At 50.0% G+C, this 22651-nt stretch overlaps 1 protein-coding gene across 1 annotated transcript; it reads right to left on the bottom strand.

The window, feature by feature from the left end:
* Nucleotides 1-8653: 8653 nt before the first annotated feature.
* Nucleotides 8654-18911, bottom strand: MRPL28 (mitochondrial ribosomal protein L28). The gene is made up of 5 exons (XM_090024454.1): nucleotides 18553-18911; nucleotides 13546-13698; nucleotides 12427-12561; nucleotides 10647-10733; nucleotides 8654-9137 (listed from the first exon to the last, which is right to left on the bottom strand). The coding sequence occupies exons 1-5, from the start codon at nucleotides 18838-18840 to the stop codon at nucleotides 9051-9053; spliced, it is 750 nt and encodes a 249-aa protein (XP_089880580.1). The 5' UTR covers nucleotides 18841-18911; the 3' UTR covers nucleotides 8654-9050.
* Between the last annotated feature and the right edge of the window lie 3740 nt (nucleotides 18912-22651).

Genomic DNA, 22651 nt, shown 5'->3' with positions numbered 1-22651 from the left:
CCCTGGAGGGGGCTTCCTGGGCAGCTGGATACCATGCTGTGCACTCCAAGACACTGCTGTGAGCTGCACATCCTTGCTGCCAGCAAGGACTGACTTGGGCTGCTGAACACACTTGCCATACCCACCTGGTAAGCCATGCACTGGGGGAAGAACCCTCCCTGCCCCCGCCTCTCCCTGCCTGGTCGCACTCCTTCGGTCCTGGGTCCACCCCCCACCTAGGCAGGCATGGTCCAAGGAAGGAACGTGTTAATGCTGGCAGCGATGTTGTCGTTGGCTATGAAGGCAGGGATGTGTACCACAACCACAGGTAGGTCTCCAGGAGGTGGTATGGGCTTGCCCTCCGCACTGTCAAAGCTCAGGGTCCCATGCCATGTTCACAGTCCACCTGCCCCTGTGGAGTAACTGGGGAACAGCAGGCTTGGCCAGTGGCCACCTGTGCCAGGGTCTGCCCACTCAACTTGCTGTGGTCCATGAGCACTGTATACGCACAACCCCTAATCTGAGGCTGGGCAGTACACATTAGCTCAGAAATGGTGCAGATGCTCACAAACAACCTCTTTATCCTAGCTCTGTAGGACCTGCAGCTGTACACGGGGGAGAGGTATCAGTTGGCAGCTGGGATGCACCTTCTGAGTCATCAGAAGTCTTAGAGCCCTGTTTACACACCAGTACTGGCAGCACAGGATCCAGGACCAGACTTCTGGACAAGGCATGTGGAGGATTTGCCTGCAAGCAGGAGAGGGACACCCACAAGTGGGAGAGGGACACTTGTGAGGTAGAGCGATGCATGTGAGGTGATGAGGGACCAGGCAGACCAGGAGTTCTGTATCAGGCTCCTGGCCCTCAAGAAGAGGCACCAGGAGGCCCAGGAGTGGAAGGCTGTCCTGGTGACGAGGACAGTGGAGGCCACCAAGGAGGACTGCTGGGTGCTAGATACTGTCCTGGCAGTCACCTTCATGCCACCTGCTGCGCTGCCTCTGTCCCTAGCCCTGCCTGCCCTGTGGCAGCCACCCACCACCCAGAAGTAGGCTTTGCTGTAGGCCTGGGCTGAGGTTCAGTGGTATCTCCACTGGCCATGTGCCCCACCAGCCAGCCCTCCTGTCTAGGCCCAGCCCCACCACTCACCCTGACTCCATGTAGCCCTGGAGCAGAAGCTGGCTCCAGCAGGACCAAGACTATGCATAGGTCTGTTCGCCTATCCCACTGGCTGCAGGAGAGGGAGCTGCCTATGCCAGGTTAGCCCCCCACCACTTGCCAGCCTTGCTGCAGCATGAGCACCCATAGGCGTACAGCCAGAGGCTGGGGTGCTGGGTTCCTGTGCATGGACTCTGCCACCTAGGTGCCTCCATCCTATGGATCCCCAGGAAGGCACACACTATGAAACATTCCACTTGACATAGTCTTCAGGGGGAAGAGGGTGCTTTATTGGTGGTAGGAAGAGTGGGTGGTGGATGAGCTCTGTGGGGAGAGGCTCTGTTGTTAGGGAGGGAGTGGGGTATGGGGATCTGAGTTTGCACAAGTGAATAAAGTGCTTTTTTGAGAACTGTCTGCAGTGAGTGTGGTGCTGGGGATGCACAGTGGGGCTGGAGTCTATGGCCAGCAATATAGACAACCTACAGTGGGGAGTGCAGGAGGCAGTGGTCCACCAGCACCTCTCACAGCCAGTGCCCTGGCCCCTGTTGGAAGGTGAGCAGCTTGTCTGGGGCCTTGATGGGGGCGGGATGGGACAACCCACCACTGTCACAGCTTCTGGGACTCCTGGTGCCAGGGATGCCCTGTTTGCTATGCCTCCTGCACCGAGACCTTACAGACCTTCCTCTGGACCCCATGAATGTTATGCAGCACACAGGCTGCAACAGTACCCTGGGGGATGTTGGCCTCAGCAACCTTGAGGCAGGTGGTAGAGGTGTGTCAGACTCTCTTCAGGTAGCTAAAAGGTGCACTCCACCAGCATGCATGAGTCCAGCCCCAGTACCAGCTGAAGTGCACCTGGTAGGGGGTCCAGCTGGTGTGTAAGGCTTCATGAGCCAGGGGAGGAGTGGATAGGTGGGGTCCCCAGTGAGGAGGGGCCAGACTGCCATTGTGCCCAGCTAGAGGGCTGGCATCCATGGCATGAAGCACCCACTCTCCACCAAGTTTGTCAGGGCAGAGTTGTGAAACAAATGGTCATCACAGGCACTACCTGCTCAGCTGGTGCACATGTTGGTGAAGGTATTATGGTGGTTGATGACAGCCTGGAGCAAAATGGAATGGAAGCCCTTCCAAATGTAGTAGGGGCAATCACTGCAAGGTGGGCAGGTGACAGGGATGTGGGTCCCATCCAGGGCCCCCATACACTGGGTGAAGCCCAGGGTATGGAACCCCATGACCACCTCCAGCAGGTTGTGAGCCTGGAGCATGGTATGCCCCAGCATATCCTGGAAGATGCTGCACACCTCCAGAATGGCTCTCTCAGAAATCACTTTGCCCACTCTGAAGAAGTGGCTGATAGAGTAGGCTGGCAGGTGTGGCCAGCCTGAGCAGGGCAATGGCCATCTGGGTGTGGGATGGTGCCCTGATGCTCCAGGTGCAGGGAGGGCTAGTCAGGGAAGTCCTGGAAGGTGGCCTGAGTCATCCAACTACAGCCACTGCTCATCATCCCAGGTGGACTGGATGATGTGCAGCTGCCTGTCCTGGCTGGGCGGGCCCAGAGGTGGTGGGGCTGCAGGCCCAGGACCACATGGATGGCACTGGTGGTGGCATCCAAGTGCACATTGTTAATGCCTTTTCCAGGGTCTGGACAACAACAGCAGCATGGTGGCAGGGGGCCCGAGATGCTGCAGTTTGCATGGCACGGCCACCTGGTCAGGCTAAGGTGGGGCAGCAGGGCCACAACTGACCTGGACCAGGCAACAGCCACTGCAGCAGGGCAATGCAGTGAGCAGAGTGGCCAGAATGAGTCTGGAGCAGTGGAAATTGCTTCCAGAGCCAAGGGATGGAGCAGCCATGGTGTGGTGGACAGAGGCTCTAGCAACAGAATGACAGCATGCTGGCACCATGCTCTGTAGGCTGCTCCAGACCAGGAAGAGAGGTGACCAGGGTGCAGGACTGCCTTTTAGAAATGATCACCAGCCACAGACTGGGTGAAGGTGGCATGGGAACGGACTGTAGAGCAGAGGCAGGTACACCCCCCTCCCCCAAAACCCTGAACTCACCAGCTCCTGGAGCAGCCTCAGGGACTCCAGGGGCTTGTGCAGAGCCCCCAAGCAGCATGGAAGTCGGGGGTAGTAGGGATCTCCCCCCACCGCCAGACAGGAACTGGTGAGTGCAGACTTTTTTTGGTTTTTGTTTTAAAGGGCCAGAAGCTGGGTGGGTGGGGCAGCAATGGGGGGTGGGCTGGGAGAGCAGGAGAGGGCATGGGGGGCTCATGGCAACCCCCCCCCTATGCAGCATGGGGCAATGGGGATTGTCCCCCATTAGGCAGGAACTGGTGAGTGGGTGTCCCCCCCCCAGAGTGCCAGGAGCTGGGGCAGGTGGGGCAGCCATTGTTGGGGCTGGGGCCTGTGCAATTCGAAGATTTGGCTGATTAGGTAGCAGCTGAATCTCCAAATCAGATTTGGCTGAATCGATTTGGGACAGTGATCTGAATCACCAAATTGAATCACTATTCCCTTGTCATGGAATGGGATCCCCAGGGATGGCCATGATACCTCTAGGGCTCCTAGACAGTGCCAGTCTTGCCAAACAGGCACCCTCTTTCTTGCCCACCACAGCTTGCTGGTACTTTTAACATAGGGAGGCTGCCCTTGATCTTATTGTCTGTACAGTCTTGCTGGACCCCCCCTGAACCCTGTGGGACCCCTTGGAGTCCCACTTCAAAATGGATGTTTCACAGGACATCCTCAGCCTTATTGGCTAGATGATTTGCTCCAAAGCACTCCTTTACCATACCCCAAGCCTCACAGATGGTATTGATGTTGTCTCTCCTGGGCCTTGCTCTAACTTGGCCCTTTGTTCTCACTGGGCTTTCCACAGCCCTGTCTGCACCCCACACTGGCACCAGGGTCCCCATACTGTAGCAGGTCCCCCAATGAGGCCTCCTTCTTCCCCAGTAGCCTCAGCCTAATCCACCAGTCAAACAGCAACTAAAATCTGAGCCCCTGGGCTATAACATAAGCGGATCCAGGTGTGCTCCATCCCTCTAAAACATCTAGCTTGTCCCAGCACAAAGTGCCTTGCAAGCCAGAGTCTCAGGTGAGCTCCCAGAGCCCCTTAACCCTACCTGGGGTAGAACAAACTGCCAAGCATCTCTCATGAGCTTCTTCTCCAAAAGTGCCTTTCCCCTCAGCTACAGACAGAGGACTACCACTCTACTGCCAGCCTTGGGGTTTATATTTGCCCAGGGCCCTGCCTCTCCCAGTCAGCTGGCTGGGTGTAGTGTAGGCTAATTTACTCATTGGCCTGTTGCCATAGTAGCCTGAACCTGTGGGCTTCTGCCTGGCTCTTAGGACGCTCTCCCCAGGAAGTTTCTGCTCTTATAGGAGCAGGCACCTTAGTGCCTTGCAACATCCCTGAATCGGCTGAATCCAAATCTGAATACTAGCCACTTCACACAGGCCTGTTTTTTCTGGAGTCATGGTATTACTGAAAATCCCCTCTTCTGTTATACTACTTCCTGTTATCCTTATTTATTTAACATCTTCTTTCCTTCCACAAGTCAGAGAAGAAACTCCAGGAGACAGAAGCCTTAAGGAGACAGAGTGATGGGTGAGTGTCAGAAGACATGCACCCCGGTCTGAATTTTTTGGGACATGGCCAGTAGTCAGGAGGAGGGTGAGAAGAATGATATGAAATGGGCCTGCAGAACTTGTGCTACTCGAACTGCTGCTTGGGCCAAAGCCAGTGAAGAAAGCTCAGTTTCCTTTGTGGCCAGCAATGATTCAAAAGTTACAAGGGTGTAACAGAGATGTGTAAGGCAGAGGTGGGTGAGTGGGGCAAAGAGCCTGCAGGCATGGGCCTACTACCTGGACCCCAGGAGGGAATTTGTTGGAGGTCTTGGCCAGCAACCAAAAAGAAAACCTCCACTTTTGTGGTCAGCAACAGTCCTCTAATTACAATTCCATAATACACTCATTAGCAAACTGGGCCAGCAACAAGAAGGAGATTCTAGAAAAATATTAAATGGATCTGCAGAACTTGTGCAACTCTTACCATACTTGAGCTGATGCTCAGGCCAAAGCCTGTGAAGAAAGCTTCTGCAATTCAAATAGTAGACAGAAGAGAAGCCTCAGCAGTACTGTGACCAGTAACCAGGAGGAGGGAAAGATGGACCTGCAGAATTTGTGCAACAATTCAAGTAGACGGAAGAGATGTCCTAACAGTACTAGTGGCCATAAACAATTCAAATATTAAAATGTGTAAAGGCAATTCATAATTCTTAATAATTCATCATTCTTAATAATGTACATATTTACTTTAGTACGCATTCATTGTGCATTTCTCTACATGCTTATTTACAGCAACAGTTGAGCGAGGGGACTGTTGCTCAATGAACATGAGTCCCCTCAATGATATGCTTTATACTGTGTAGTGTCCTATTGAAAATAGGCTCAGCTGCATTTGTGGCCTGGCCAGGAACCAAGGAGGAGGGTGAGAAGAAAGCCTTGCCCTCCTCCTGGTGTAGCATCAGGCTCAGAATTTGGTACTTTTGCACAAACCAGAAGGCCCAGCCACAGAAATAGAGGGACCTAGGGAGGATCTTGAATGAGGAGGTGGGCATTCCCCCCAGCCATGGGGAAAGAGGCAGAGAGAGTGCATGATCACTTGCCTTCTGTGCACTATCTGCTTTCTCAAAATAAGGAATCAAACTTAATTATAAGTCTATATAACACAAGTCTGTATAAGATTTCATAGACATTAGGGCTGGAAGGGACCTTGGAAGATCATCGAGTCGAGCTCCCTGCCCCAGGGGCAGGAAGTTAGCTAGGGTCAAAGGATCTCAGCAAGATAGATGTCCAAAAGTTTCCAGAGCAGGTACTTGCACCACCTCTGGAGGCTGTCTATTCCAGGCCTTGGGAGCTCAGACAGTAAAGAAGTTTTTCCTTATGTCCAGCCTAAAACAGTCTTGGAGGAGTTTGTGATTGTTTGATCTTGTCATCCCTTGCGGTGCGCTGGTGAACAGGCATTCCCCCAGATCCAGATGTACACCCCATATATATTTATAGGCAGCTACTAAGTCACCCCTGAGCCTGAGGTTTTCCAGGCTGAAGAGTCCCATGGCTCTCAGCCTGTCATCATAAAGCCTTTTCTCCTGCCCTCTGATCATGCACGTGGCTCTCCTCTGGACTTTCTCAAGCTTTTCCACATCCTTTTTAAATTGTGGAGCCCAGAATTGGAAGCAGTATTCTAGCTGCAGCCTCACCGTGGCCAAGTGTAGCAGGAGGATGATATTCTGAGAGTTACTTGAGCAGCATCTATGGATGAAACCCTGAGTTTTGCTCACTTTATCGTTTCATAGTTGGTAGGGTCAGAAGGGACCTGAGCAGATCATTGAGTCTGACCCTCTGCCATGGCAGGAAAAAGTACTGGGGTCAAATGACCCTAGCAAGGTGTTCGTCTAGGCTCCTCTTAAAGACCCCCCCCAGGGTAAGAGCCAGCACCACTTCACTTGGAAGTTGATTTCAGATCCTAGCCGCCCTGACAGTGAAGTAGCACCTCCTGATGTCTAATCTGAATCTACCCTCTGCCAGCTTGTGACCGTTATTCCTGGTCACTCCTGGCAGTGCTCAGAGGAACAGGGACTCCCCCAATGCCTGTTGATCCCCTCTGACTAGTTTGTAACAGGCCACTAGATCCCCTCTCAGCCTTCTCTTGTGGAGGCTGAATAGGTTCCTGTAGCCTCTCCTCATAGGGCCTGCCCTGCTGTCCCCTGATCATGCGAGTGGCCTCCTCTGGACCCTCTCCATGCTGTCCACATCCCTCTTGAAGTGCGGCGCCCAGAACTGGACGCAGCACTCCAACTGCGGCCTGACCAGTGTTGCATAGAGGGGAAGAATCACCTCCTTGGACCTGCTTGAGATGCATCTGTGGATGCATGACAAGGTACCGTTGGCCTTCCTGATTGCATCCCCACACTGCTGGCCCATGTTCATTTTGGCATCAATAATAACTCCAAGATCCTTTTCTGCCTCTGCACTGACGAGAAGGGAGTTCCCCAGCCTGTAGGTATGCTGCTGGTTCTTCCTCCCCAGGCGCAGCACCTTGCACTTGTCAGTGTTGAAACCCATCCTGTTCTCATCCGCCCACCCCTGTAACCTGTCTAGGTCTGATTGCAGCCTATTCCTCCCTTTTAACATGCCCACATCCCCCCACATCTTAGTGTCATCAGCAAATTTGAACAGGGTGCTTTTAACCCCCTCATCCAAGTCACTGATGAAGATGTTGAACAGGACATCACTGTTGAACAGTGTGTCCAAGGACCGAGCCCTGGGGGACCCCACTGCCCACATCCCTCCAGGTCAAAAATGACCCATCCAGTACCACTCTTTGGGTGTGACCCTCCAGCCAGTTACTAAGTCATTTCACTGTGTAGGTGTTGACATCACAGTCCTCTAGTTTTTTAATCAGAACGGGTTGAGAAACAGTGTCGAAAGGCTTCTGAAAGGCCAAAGACTATGGCCACTGCTATCCCTGCATCTAAGGGTTTGGTGCCGTGGTTGTAGAAGGCCACCAGGTTGGTCTGACAGGACCTGCCTCTAATGAACCCATGTTGGTTGCCCCTAAGCCTAACCTCCCCTGCGGGTCCCTCATGGACATGCACCAGGATAATTCTCTCAAAAAGCTTATCCAGGATTGAGGTAAGACTAACTGGCCTATAGTTTCCTGGGTCCTCCTTCCTCCCTTTTTTGAACCAGGCAGCAACAAACACCCACCCAACCACCCGCTATTCTAAACCCTGAACATTTTATGATATCACAGCAGCTATAGTGAATAACAGTCACAAGCTGGCAGAGGGTAGATTTAGGCTAGATATCAGGAGGCACTACTTCACGGTCAGGGCAGCTAGGATCTGGAACCAACTTCCAAGAGAAGTGGTGCTGGCTCCTACCCTGGGGGTCTTTAAGAAGCTAGATGTACACCTTGATGAGGTCGTTTGACCCCAGTAGTCTTTCCTGCCATGGCAGGGGGCTGGACTAGATGATCTGCTCAGGTCCCTTCTGACCCTAGAAACTATGTGGGCCTATCACACATTCCATGTGTTGGGAGTAAACCTGTAATATAACACTGCTAAAATCAGTATTCATGTTAAGTTGGACAGCAAAGGAGACAATTCAAAGAACAAGGTGATTTTTAAAACTTACTGTTCTTTCAACATCAATATAGTTTTCAGCAAACCCACTCTGACCAGTTCAAATAGTGCTTGTGTATTAGACATGTCTCTGAGATTTTCATAAATAAATTTAAACCTTTACATCAGGACTCTAAAATGCAACTTAAACTATGGGGCAGCTTTAACACAGCTACAAAAGAACACAGTGCTTCCTCTGGCAGATATGTACCCTTGTCACACACTAGTCTTCAGTGTACTCAAGGTGGATGAGGTGGCTAGAGACCTGTAGTAAAGCTTATGTTCTGTGACACACAGACCAAATAAAAGCAGTCAGCAATAACGGTATCAGATGCGGAGATATTTATTGAAATCTTGCAGATGCACAACTCACTGTGCACCCTAAATCCAGTTCACAGTATCTGGATTAGCTCCGAGTTCAAGCAGCAAGAGGAATTCCGCAAGGCAGAAGGTACCACATTAGACACTACTTCTGGTGATGGGCAAAGAGAGTGTGACAGGACACCACAGGCAAGAAGTTCTGTCCTTCGCCAACAGGGATAACTCACTTGTTGAATTCAAGTTTCGTTTTGCTTTCTTTACCAATAAGTGATCCTTGGATCGTGCTCTTTTGCAGCAGCTCACCCTCCATGATGAGTGTGACTAGGGAGACTAAGAGACATGCTGAGACTAACAGTTGCAAAAGGCTTCCAAGCTCCAAGCTGCAACAGGGAGCTGATCCTGGCTAAGATCTTTTCACTTCAGAATCATTCTGTTCTCTTAGCTGCTGAACCAGTTCTTCTGTATACACTTTAAAGAGGGGGATGGAGTCCTGAAAGAGATAGGGTAGAATTGGTTAATAAAAATAATCAAAGCTGAGCAGAAGGAAGAAAGGATTGGGTAAAATGCAGACACCACTATGCCATTTTGACAGTGAACAGTGGAACATATTAGGCAAATAAAGATAGTTTCAGTCTGCATGTAGTCACTCAGGGCTGCAGGAAAACAGAGGATCAAATAACCACTGGTGGGACAGGGGAAACAATTGTTTTGTTGGCTAAGAAAAGCAATGCTCAACTTATACCAATAAGTTTAAACCGGTTTGGACTGGTTTGGACCGGTTTAATGCAACATGAAAACTTTTGCATGCTGATCAGTTCCAAAAGTGCAGGGAATGTTTTGGGCATAGCTGAGCCATATTTATTTGGAAGAAAAATCAGAAAGCTGGATGTGGGAAGGTAGGAACACAAAACCCTGGCATCTACTTAGCAGAGCCATCAGCTTGCTCCAGCTGTTTCTGCCTACAGATCAGAGAACCAAGTTGGTAGCACCCACTGACATTTTACAGTACAAGCCGTTGTGCATCTCACCTTGGTTGCATTCCAACAGTTTCACAGGTTCACACCCTGAGCAATATTCTCCCCGGAAGAAAAAGAGTAGTAACCGTACAACAGGCCTACCCAAAAGCAATCCCATGCTGGGCATGAGAACTCTCCCCAGTCTGGAGAGAGAAGAGGTAATTGCAAGTGGAGAGACTGGAAGTGGTGGTGGTGTTAAAGGGAGGGGCAGACACCAGAGGTTAGATATAGGCAAGCAGCAGGGACCTGAAGGAATATAGAAGTGCTGTGGAATTAAAAAGGTGAATGAAGCAGTTTGGTCCCCATTACCCCTTCTTTCACAACCTATCCATACAGAGCTGCTGTAGGCAGAAGAATCTCTAGTGCCCCCTGCTGCTGTTCCAACATCACTAAGCAAGCTTAACAGTGTTCTTCCTGTCCGTACGGCTCAGCTTAAAGCATGCAACCCCCTCTAGTTATTTGTGAGCAATCATGTCATAGCCATTCCATCCTTGTAGTGACACTGAAGGAAGCTGACTGACCATCACATGGGCCAGAAAAGAATTCAAATTCCTGAATCCAGAGCACCCTGCAGAACTAGCTGAGGAAGCCCATACTGATCCTTGTGTCATGGATAGGAGACTGTAGTGAAGAATGTCTCTAGAAGGAAGCAAGGCCACAGAACTGATCTAGCCACACACATTCAGCTAGGGCTAACAGTTCTATATAAGGATTTCTAGATGTCCAGGATCTGGATCTGAGAGTTGAGGAGCAAATACTGAAAACTCATGGGAGGTCATTCTCACTGAGCTAACTTCTTGCAAGTATTGTCTGTGCACCAAGCTGCTCTCAGCTGACCTTTTATAACAGCCTCCCCCTGTCAGCGTATCAACAGCACTACACAAGCTAAAGTAGTTGAATATGCACCAACTGCACGTTTCAAAAAGAAGAATGAGGGGGGCACCACAGTGCTCTCACATGACTAATTTGTGTTTAGGACTTACCTTCTTCTCAAGAAGCCTCTGTTTTTCTACAGCTTCTTCCAAACTTAGCCCAACCCATTCAGCCTCCTCTTCTGGGATCACAAATTCCTTGGTAAAAAAAGGAAGACCCTAATAATACAAACTCTGCTACTGACTAACATGGCAAAACACTAAGTGGAATCGTGTTGGGCAACTGTAGTGAGCTATTAAGAATAGAAGAGTAGTCAAAAAAAAATTAGATGCTTGTCATATGCACCTTCTACTTCTGGTGATTGGCAAAGAAGTCTAGTTCTCCCAATTTAGTTTTTTTCCATTTACCAAACATGTCTTTGCTCTTTTAAGCATACAAATTAGCACGGCTTTTTCTTGGTCAGTTTCTGTATCTTGGGCCAGCTTTGGGAACTAGTTATGTTAATATTAACTCTTTGCTGATGGCCATCAAGAGGTGCATCTCCAAAACCTGGACAGCACTAAGTACTAGCAAGATTTACATATACCCAAGGAAAGGGTGCAGCATCTGCTCAGCTGCCATTAAAATGACACAGAGACCAAGTCAGAGTGATCATTTTAAGCCAGCTGATCAGCAATGCATATCATCAAAAAGGAGAGACTATGCCCTTCCAAGTGCTTGGGGATGCAGTCAGAATGCATGTGGCGGGCCAGCAGGGGGCGCTCCTGTGTTGAGCCACCCACCTCACTGCAGCTGACCACCTTCCAGGCTCCCAGTGCTTTCCTAGGGGTGCCTCGCGTCCGGCTGACCCACTTCCTAGAGCACACTCACTAGTCTGGGGGTAACGTAAGCTGCCACCACCCCCAGAAGGGACTCTCTCAGCCCTGTGTCCGCAGGGAAACACAGGCCTAATAGTCCAATGAGTACTCAACCCAGTACAAGTACTTGGGGCACTTCCCCAAGTCGGGGGCCAAAAAGGAAAGTCCCTCTTAGTCCGTAGACGTAAGGGGCCTCTTAGGCATAATTTAGACCCACCCTTCAATAAGTCTCCTACACCGGTCACAAAGGAGAACTTTATTGATTACAGGGGGGAGGGTGAGAATAGGGTACAAGATAGAACAATATCATAGAAATCCCATAGGGCAAAACAAGTCTGGCTGAGGTAGCCTTTTGAACATGCATCTGAGTTACTGCCAGCTATATATCTAACCAGATCTCAAGTAGCTTACTCACAAGCATCATCCAGAGGGTGTTGGAGATTCCCTCTGGAGGCAGGCCATTCCTAGCTCATGAGTTATAGGGGAGAGAGCCAGTTTCAGATGGTAAAGTGCCTCTCTGAGTCTGAGTCTCCTGCATGGCTGCTGCTCCCCCTTCCTGGGCAGTCTTAACCTATATAGTCACTGTGACCTCATTCACTTGGTCCAATGGAGGCCAGCACCTGTTGGCTGTCAGCCAACCAATTTGAAATACATCACTAGTTGCTGGGCAGGCTCTAGCCCACAAGGTAGATGCCCCTCACTCAGGTAGCTGATACTAGTCATGTAGGCAAAGGGAACAGGTTTCCCCCCTCCCTCAGGAATGTATCTGTCTCAGGTTACCTAAAGAGATAGGGTAAAGGTGTGTCTCCTCTGCTGGGCCCATCCTAATCAAATCGTCACTGAGCACAGATTTTGGGGAGAAACAAAGGTGGCTTCCTGCCACAATGCAGACCCCACAAATTTTTTCCTGGCCAAATAAGGAACTTCTTTTCTTCTTAATTTCTCTCTAAGTGTCCACCCCATTGTGACTTAAGAAGGGACAAGCTTTGGTAGACATACGGAAAAGAGAATGGATTATAAGTAGACTACATACGCGGTACTTGTTATAAATAGCTTCTCTTCTGGTTGGATCACTTGGATGCAGATTAGGATCCTTCCGTGCAAGCCGTAGCAGCATTGTTCGTTTTAAATCCATCCCCAGCTTTGAGCACATATCAGCCTTTGAAGTCTGGAAGAATCAAGTTCAATCATTTTGTGCTGATGGATGGAGGTCTTCAACAGACCAAATTCTCTGAAAACATCAGTCCTCCTTCTACCATCTATTGTTAATTTTCATTTTATATAAGCAATAGTGTGGTGATGACCAGGAAGAAAATTTAAAAAGTAGGCAAAGGGAAAATGCTGAATGCCAGAAGCTATAGGGGGAGGAAGGACAGAGACGGAGTTATTCTGAAAATGCCCTGCTTTAATACTCTTTCCATCAGAATCTACTGTCTACTACTGAGATGCAGGATACCAACCTAGATGGACCTCGGGTCTGACACAGTATGGCACTTCTCTGTTTCTGTGCTTCAGACTGCTTGATGACTCTGCAGAAGAATAATCTGTCCACAGAGGTTGTTGATGCCCCTATGGTTTTAAATAACATTTTAGATCTATATTAAACTTAACACTCACCTTTCTTCAGGCACAGATAGGAGAATGCAAGTGTTGTAAAATTTCTCCTAGGTGGAAGAAAAACTGTATTTCATAGGAGAGCTGAACGTGTTGTAAAATGCTAGAGAAGACCTGCTCCAACTTATATCTGAGCCTAACATGCACAAAATGAACCAGATCTTACACCTTCAGCTTTTACAATCCTTGCATTCTCCTGTACCTGAAGAAGGGTGAGTTTGCCTGAAAGCTTGCAAATAAAGACTTTTTTTGCAAATATCTAGTTGCTCTAATAAACAATATCACTTCTACCAAGAGTTCCAATTCCTCTAACCCTACTACATAATATTTACACAAGCCTGCTGAGATCAGAGTGGAACATTACAGCCTGAGCCCTTTAAGTTTATTTAACTTAAACAATACGGTGTCTACAGACATCTCCACTTATGCAATATGAATGGAGTCCTGTGATAGCAAGGGGCAGAAGTGGGCCTCAGATGGGCCAAGTTCAGATGCCTACACTAGTGCTTAACTGAGTTAGGAAAACGCATGAATTTACCTTGAGAATGTAGAAATCAAATCCATAGGCCGCATCAATCAAGTCCAGTGTTCTCATTGTGACTGTAATGGTTAATTTCCTGTCAAGGATCTCACTGTAGAACTCCCGTTCAAACAGCTGTGGCTTCCAAATCTTCATTAGTCTGTTGGAAAGCTAATGGAGACAAACAAAATTGTAGTAAATACATCCATTGTGGGCAAAGTTGTCATACTCAGCAAGAGACTATGTACAGACCGACAAAACCCTGTTAAAACTTTTGGCAGGAAGCACACCACCAATTTCAGGAAAAATCCCCAGCGGTGGGAAGGTATGGAAGAGCCAGCCAAAAACATGTCATGTTGAGGACAGTAGAATTTGGCAGATGCAATCTGAGCAAGAAAATTCTCTGATGCTCTGAAAAGCCAATGTAGAATTGACAGAATTTCAAAATGGAGTTTGTCGGTGCTGGGTCAGCATGGTTCTGGGATTTCCTAAGTTAACAAGTAACTTTAAAAAACGGTATTTGTTCTAGCTGGCAGCCCTGGAATCTCACGCAGGGATTGAGCTGGGCTCATTCTGGTCGGTGTGCCATCAATTCTAGACTCCATGAGCTGAGTTTCAGAGGTGATTTTGAAAATGCTGTACAAATCAGAATAGATACTAGGGGTGCACCAATAGAGATTTTGGGGGCTGATACCAAAAGCTGATTTTTAAGGAGGCATAGTGGCTGATACAAATCCGATTTCCAATACGCAGCCCCGCAGCTTAAAGAGCTGCATGCAGCTGGTAAGTTTGTTGTGGTGGAAGGGGAGAGGGGAGGGAAGGGGTGAGGGGGGGTACAGATCAAGGCTGCCATGGTGAGGGAGGGAGTAGAGCTGGGGCAGGTGCTGCACAGCCAGGGTGGGGTGGGGTGGGGTGGGGCACGGGACGGAGCCACAGCTCATCTGGGGGGTGCAGGGAGGGAGGCGGTGGCTCCCACTGCTGCACAGAGCCCAGGAGGACATGGGGGCAGGCATGTGCTCCCAGATCTGCATTGGGCAGGCTGCAGCCATGGGCTGGGGCCTGGGGGAGAGCTGGGATCTTCCCAGTGAGGGCTGAGCTGTGCTCGGGGCAGACAGTAGCAGTGCTGGGAGAGGGGCTATGAGGGGGCTGCAGCCACCCCCCCAAACCCCCCTCCAAATGTGCTGGGAAGAGTCCAACGCAGCCCCAGCCCGAGCCTGCAGCTGCAGCCTGCCCTGTGCAGATCCAGGGGCATACAACTCCCCCTCCCCCTCATGCTCTCCCCAGGTGCAAGCAACAGCAGGAGCCACCCCTGCCCCTCTGTGCACCCCGGACGAGCTGCAGCTCCATCCTGCGCCCTGCCCTACCTCAGCCCTACTCTCTCCCTCACCATGGGGGCCTTGATCTGCCTCCTCCAATGACCCTTTCCTCCCCCCTCCCCTTACACCACAAAAGACTCACCAGCTGGATGCAGCTCTCCAAGCTGTGGTCCTCTCTGCCTACACGCTGCGCAGCAGCTACGCACTTGCGCAAGCATTTATTGACCACATCAGGCCAATTTCCAATATAGTCAATTTTCTTCATATTGTTGTCAATCCAATATCAGACCGAAGTATTGGTGCACCTCTAATAGATACTAAATACCTCTACCAATAACTCTACTGTTGTACTGCCAAAAGGTGGAAGCACATGGTTTGGCTATACAGCACGGGTGGGCAAAATACAGCAGTAACGCCAGGCCACTGTGTCCACCCCGTGGGGACACTAAACATTTTAGAAAATTAGTATTTATCTGCCCCTGGCTACCTGTCAAAGACGACAAGACAACAGGGGCAGTAGGAAGCAGGAGGTGGCAGGACCTGGCAGCTGCACCAGCAAGGCCCTCCCAAGTGCAACCACCCTCCCCCCAAGCCAGAAGCCTCTTCCCACCTCCCTCCACCAGACAGGGAAATTCAGATGGGGGAGGGGGACAGGGAGCCAGGGGAGGACCGCAGGCAATCACCCCAGTCCTTAGGGCTGGGCCAGCTCCTTCCGAGTCCTGTGATGCCAGCACTGCAGCCGGGAAATGTGGTGCTAGAGCAGCAGCTATGGGGGGCAGGAAAGCGGGGAAATGGCGGAAGTGGGTGTGGCAGTGAGCAGGCGCAGAGCCACAGCTGGGTGGGAACATAGGGACTGCCCTGTTACACCAGGGCCAGCACTGGTGGGGACCCAGGGCAAGGCAGCAGGAGCACTGGGCACTGGCTGGCAAGGGCTCTATGGAACTGGGTCAGCTCTTCCCTTCCCTTGATGGCACAGCCCAGCCTGGCTCCATAAAGCCCCGGCCAGTCTGGGTCCTGAGCTCCTGCCACCCTGCCCTCAGCCCCCACCAGCACTGGCTCCACACTCCAGGCCAGCTGTTGCTGCCCTCCACGTGCCTGCTCACTGCCATACCCCCTTGCCTGCTCCTGCCTTCCTGCCTGCCAGTGCCTGCTGCTCTGGCACCACGTGATTCTCAGCTGCAATGCTGGGCCACAGGACTTGGCAAAAGCTGGCCTGGCCCCCACAACTTTTGGCTGGCTCCATGCAGTACAGGCTAGCTCCGGCTCCTGCTGTGTCCTGCAGCCTCTGCCGTGTAGCTGGGATGTGGTGTCAAAGCAGTGAGCTGGAGGGGGGTATGGGGGGGGGGGAAGAATGGTGGTGAGCAGAAGCACAGGGTCCATGCTACTGCCCCGAGGCGAAGAGCACAGCACCCAGGCTTGGAGGAGCAATAGTGGGGGCTCTGCCTGCAATGGGAGGGCAGTGGGCAAACCCTCCTCCTCCATACGTCAAGTCCCACCACACCCCAGCAACCCTCCCCCGACACTTACAACCCCCCACAAACCCCTTACCCACCCACACCACACACATACACACCCACATGCTTCCCCACCCCACATACACACACCCATGCCCTGCCAATGCCACAAACCCCCAGACATGCCTACACCCTCCCCCACACCCTATAACAAACCTATACCCACCCACCCATACCCCCCCACAATATACAAGAGTAAGACTTCATTTTAAGCTATTATACAATCACTTCTACGTACACTACACAAACGCATGTAAATCAGGACAAAAATATTTTTTGAAATCAAATTCATGAACGTTGTAGTAGAGGTTTGATTTTTAGAATATAATTTGGTATTTTTCTGGTTCCAAAATGGCAAACCCCCTTGCTGACAGGAGTACTTCCAGGGGCAAGAGGAGGGGCTTCTGCTGGCAAAGGTCAGGGGTTAGGGGGTGGGACTTCTGGTCCCCAGATGGTGAGCAGGGGGTGGGACATCTGTCAAAGGGTGGGGCTACCCTTGCGGCCCTCAACAGCTTGCCAAAACTCAGTAAATGGTTCTCCACGAGTAGTGCAATAGTGGTTGAGATTAATGGTCCAGAACCCTCTCTCTAACTGTGGCAAGAGGGAGAGGATATCAACTGGGTATAATCTAGAGCAGTGGTTCCCACACTCTGACAGATTGCGCACCGCCAATTTAAAACGATACAACCTTAAGTACCACAAGCAAACTTTCGTCATATACAGTAATTATAATAAATCTGTTAACACATACCACTGACAGGTTGTCTGCATACCACTGGTGGTACACGTACCAGACTGGGAACTGCTGATCTAGAGTGATCTATCCCCTGCCTATTATTTTTCCTGGTATCCACCATCCTTGTTTTAGATATGCCAGAGGATACATCCTTGACTGTTCCATTTAACAGCTATTAATAGATTTATCATCCATGACTTGGTATAAGATAAGACAATCTGCCTCTACAGCCTCCTAGGTTCCACAAATTAACTGTGCTGTATAAAAAAAAAAATCCAACAGCAAAGCTCTCTTGTTAGGTTTAAGGCTGTTTCCTGGTAATTTTGGTGAGTGCCCCTTATTCCAGCATTCTCTTTTCCAAACTGAAGAGTCCCAGCCTTTTTAGCTTCCCTTGGTATGGCTGCTGCTCCATACCCCTGATCATTTTGGTTAGCCTTCTGAAATTCAGCTACATCCTTTCTGAGACGGCCCATGATAAAACAATGCATCAATGCAACAATGCATTACAATGCATCACAGGAAGAGCCAAGGAGAAAGGGTACCAACGTCGCCCTACTTGCTGCTCACACCAAGAATATTATTCCTAGGGCACTATTGTGAAACTGACAAGAACTGATTTCACTGTCCCACTTCCAGATGCTGCTTCAGATTAAAAGTCGTTGCTTTGTACATTTTATTCACAAAGACCCTTTTCTAACCTCCTGATGGCAAAATCTGTCATTATTGTCACTGCCTTAGTGCTCACTGAGCACTCACTGCGATGACTCCATAATAAGTCTCACTTTTGCTAAGGCTTAATATTTCATCTCTCTTCCTCTGTTGCTGTCTTTTGATTACAATTTGGCTACCATAGCCCCTGAACACATGTTGAGGTCTCTGTTACCTGCCTGCACAAGGTGGGGGGAAGTGTTATTTCTAAGGGTTTGAAAGACTCTACCTGGCAAGAGCCATGGCAGACCAGAGCTGTGGGAGGATGTTAGCACAAGCACACCAAAAATCTCACCCAAGACAACTGCTGCTACTGGCAAAGCAAAACAACTTAGGGTGCAAACAGGCAACTTTGTGCTGCCATAACAAATTGTAGGGCAGCACTGGGGGGGAAGCAAGCAGACGTGGGTGCTTGCGGCACAGTAAATGGTAAAGACATCTGTGGCCCCCAAGAGGAGCGGAGTTTCTGCGGATGTTTCAGCTGCGGTAGGAGACAGCAGAGTCCAAGACGCCCACACTCTCCAGCCGTTCCCGGGGCTGGGGCCCGATCCTGCATGTCTCGGGAAACACCCGCCCGGCTTCCCTTCTCAGGGACATGCCCTGGGGAGTCTCCAGGCACCATCGCAAGGGGAGCAGGTCTGCAGGACAGCGAGCGGCAGGAGCGACAAAGCCGGGTCGCGCTGCCGGGACCCGCGCCTGAGGCCAGGGGCGCAGCGGGCGCTGGGAGGAGCCGCGCCAGGCCCGCGCTCACCTTGTCGTCGCCGGAGTAGCGGTAGCCGCAGACCCAGCCCTCCCCGCCCCACAGGCCGCGCTGGGACGCGGGCGGGTAGTAGACGGGGATGGGCACGTCCTGCACGCGCTCGCGCAGCCCCGTGCGCGGGTTCCGCCGGAACGCGAGGCCCAGCGGGCGCCAGTGCACGGGCGCGGGCGGGGTGGGGTCCCGCAGCTGGCGCAGGTAATGCGGCGGCAGCCGGGCGTAGATCCCCTGCGTCAGCTTCAGCGCCTCCCACAGACGCGGCGGATGCCTGTGCAGCGGCATCGCGCTGCCGGCCACGCGCAACCCAAGCCGTCCCGCGCGCCCACCGGAAGCGGAAGACAAGCGAGCTGCCACACGTCCCCACTACTCTTTCCCCGCATTGGCTGGACACGCTGGCGTCATCTAGCCCGTCCTCCCTCCCGGGGCGCGCGGGGATTGGCTGCGGGCGCGGAGAGGCGGACCGAGGCCGGCCCCCGCGCTCGGCGGCTTCGCGCGTCTGCAGGGCCGCGCAGCTCTTCGGAAGCACCCGCCTCTCCTACTGCTGCTGTGCCAGCGTTGGGGGCTGGCAGCCCCGTCCCGCCTGGCTGCGGCTCAGGGGCCGCGCAGCTACCGGATCGGGCTCTGGCCTCATGGGTCTCTGGGCCTGAGCTGCTGAGGCTGGGTGGCACGGGCCTGGATCGTGGCCGTCGCTCTCGCATTGCCAGCCTTGGCGCGGGGCACGCGCAGCTGTGCACAGCAGTGAGCCCCTGCCCCATGCACAGTGGGGTAAATAAACTGCCGTGGAAAAGAGATGTGAGCCACCTGTCTCCAAGGCCTAATGCAGAAATGGCATCTCGCCAGGGAAGCCATGTTGCCATCTGTGCATGTCCTTGACCTGGGGCATTTCTCTCAGGCCCCAGGGTAGTCTGGCCCTTTTCTTCCTCTTTCTGTCTGTAACCCTCTAGCCAGGTCCTGGGGCTATAATGAGGGTTGGGTCCAAACTGGGGGAGGGGGTTGTGTCAAGCACTCACCCAGAAACTGGGAAAATCAACCTTTAGTAGGAGTCCTGAAAGAACAACTTCCACACTCGCAAGCAATTTTGTAACAATTAATTATCCCAAGTGTTAAACACTTTAAAATATTAAATAAAGTGTCCAACATCCTGGGTTTTTTCAGTTGCAGTCTTTATTTGAAAACTCTTCCTTTGGGAGTTGCTATGTGCCCAGCCAAAGGGGTGGAGGTGAGTCACCCATTGTAGTGCTGGGTAAAGTGAATGGCTTGCCACTTCCCTGAAAGTGCCACTGGGATCCCTGGTATTGCCACTGAGCTGCTCAGGGGTAACTACCAAGGTGAGCTGCCTGGCACCATCTGGGAAGCACAGCCAGGGTCTCCAGGGCCTCAGAATAGCCATCATTTGGGGTTTGCCACTGCTGCTCTGAGCAGTAACTACTCTAGGGTTTCAGCTCTAGATCACACTAGTAAAAGTCAGACACTCGTATAACGTAAGACGAACCTCAGTGCATATAGTTCTCTCTCGTGCTTGCTCTTGGGTGCAAATCCACCCTGCCTCCTACAGGACTTCAGACTAACACAGCTTCATCTGTTTTTACTAGTGAGGATTTACCAATCTTAGTGAGAAAGCCCTCTCAGTCTGGAGTCTCTCCTGACTGTCCCCCTTTAAAAAGCAGAGAAACAAGTAAACAAATCTTGTGAGCCACCCTATTGCTGGTCCTGGTTAGGTCACAGTGAGCTCTGACTGCCTGGCAACTCCCATGCACCTGTTTTCCAGGAAAAAAATTGGGGAGGCAGGTCTAGTGACATAAAGATTTGGCCCTCCTTAGTCCTTTCATTTATTTTTTTAGGACACAAATCAGGGAATAGGCACAGAACGTCTTTTGAACCTGCCTACCAAATAAGGGCACACATATTTTAGAACTTGTATAGTAGATTACATGATCAAACCTGTATATAGGCAGAGTTACACATCTCAAATGAGATGGAAGGGTGAGATTAAGAGAAATTAATGGAGCTATTTTGAGGGGTAGATGTCAACTGGTCACAGCCTGACTGGTTCATGAAGTCCCAGGGGTTTGGAGTCTTGGACTCCTTAGTAAGAAGCAGTTACAGACTAACTGGATCAGAGTTGTATAAGGAAAAAGAGTGGTTCACTGCTTCCTGACCACTCCAGGTAAGCAGAGCCCCAGGGTATAGTGGTTGTTTACTAGGGCTATGCAAAGCTTCAGGTGGTGATTTGATCTGGAGGAGATTTAGCCCGATACGATGGGCGAATCTCTGAATCAAATCAGGGACCGATGAAAAGGTCTGAATTGATGCAAAGCTCTCTGAATCTTCAGAAAAGATTTGGAGAGCTTTGATGATACAGGCAGTCACCCATGTGGCTGCAGCCACGAGCTGCAGCTGACTCCAAGGTGGTAAGTAGGGGTGGGGAGCGGGGGCTGGGAGAATGGGGAGGGGACCATGGGAGGACCCCTGCCAGGCCCCATCCCATGCCTGCTCCCCAGGCCCTGCCCTGCCCCCCCACCCCCCGGCCACGGCTCCCCAACCTGGTCCAGCTCCCCGTGCTTTAAAGCAGTGGTGTCCAAACTTTTTTGATGGTGCACCCCTATCAGTAAAAAATTTTTGAGCATGCACCCCCAATATAGGTATATTTATTTATTTATAAATTATACACATGTACTACTGTACTAATATATTATGTACATTATTAAACATACACAAAAATAGAAATTAAAAAAGGATGAGAAAAAGATGAAATAAGCAATATATATTTTTTTATGTTATTAACAGTACAAAAACCCTTTTTGCGCTCATTAAAAAAATGTTATTAATAATAATTGTTTTAGTGAGAGCAATGTGATTGAATATGCTTTATTATTTTTTTAAATCTTGGTTTAATACTGTGTGACAGTGATTCGAAGGTCTGGTTCTAAGTTCAGTTTGTTTTGATACTTGGCTTTAATGGCTGTCACAGCTGAAAAAGATACCTCACAAAGATACGTAGATCCAAATGGAAGAAGTGCATCGTTGACTGCGCTTACTAAATCATGATAACTCATTTTTCAATCCCATCCACCAATTATGCAAATAATTGTTGAAATTTGGTTTTTGTTGAAATTCGGCTAGTAAATTTCTGTCTTCCCTGATGTCAATCAGTTGTTCTTGCAAACAAATCAGGTGGTGTTGCATTTTTATATTTTTAACAAATGGGTTCAAAACCCACTGAAACTCTTCATTTGGAAGATTTTTAAACAGGTTAGAAAATTCTGTTTCCAAGTTTTTTAAGTGTGCAGATATGACAGTTGTTATAGGTGACACACTTACATCGTTTTTGGCAACAAAATCACATAACGATGAAAACATTTGCAAACATCTGTTTTCAAAATGCTCTCTCCATAGCACGAGTTTCTTTCGAAAAGCAGTTACTTTCTCACTCATTGTTAAAACGTCACCTTTACCTTAAAGGGACAGATTGAGTGTGTTTATTTTTTTTTAAATATCTGTTAGGTAGCATGCTACTGACAGCCACTTGTCATCACAGAAAAGGTCAGCAAATTTGGAACACTTGTCCTTTTGTAAAAGAAAAATGCGTAACTCATATTTAAGTTCGACAACTCTAATAAGCACTTTGCCACGAGATAACCAGCGAACCTTTGTGTGGTACAAAAGATTTTCAAGGTCACTCCCCATCTCATTACCAAGTATTGTAAAGATTCTACTATTTAAAGGTCTTGTTTTTATAAAATTAACCACATTGATAACATCCTGTAGCACTTTGTACACTTCTGGCTCCAACTTCTTTGCTGCAATAGCTTGCCTATGAATGATGCAGTGAATGAATTTCACGTGTGGTGCTATCTCTGTAACTGTACCCCAGAATCCCTTTTTCATTCCAGTCAAAGCAGCTGCTCCATCAGTGCTTATACTTACACAGTTTTTCCATAAAACATTGTTTTTATTAAAGAAGTCATTTACTGTTGAAAATATATCTTCTCTGGTACATCTTTCCTTTAGTGGCTCACAAAAAAAGTAGTTCTTCGTGTATTTCATTATTGAAACAGAATCTTGCAACTACCATAAGCTGAGACATGTTAGA

The sequence above is a fragment of the Crocodylus siamensis genome, chromosome 12 (genome assembly GCF_052110815.1).
Source record: "Crocodylus siamensis isolate JL-2025a chromosome 12, ASM5211081v1, whole genome shotgun sequence".
Classification (NCBI taxonomy): Eukaryota; Metazoa; Chordata; order Crocodylia; family Crocodylidae; genus Crocodylus; species Crocodylus siamensis.
The sequence above is the reverse complement of the archived record's forward strand: the minus strand, read 5'-3'. Positions and strand labels throughout refer to the sequence as shown.

Coding starts and splice junctions, on each gene's coding strand:
- MRPL28 (XM_090024454.1), bottom strand. CDS start 18,840: ATGCCGCTGCACAGGCATCCGCCGCGTCTGTGGGAGGCGCTGAAGCTG. Junction 13,699..18,552: donor GCTACTCCGGCGACGACAAG/GTGAGCGCGGGC, acceptor TGTCTCCATTAG/CTTTCCAACAGACTAATGAA. Junction 10,734..12,426: donor CTATTTATAACAAGTACCGC/GTATGTAGTCTA, acceptor TTTTTTACCAAG/GAATTTGTGATCCCAGAAGA.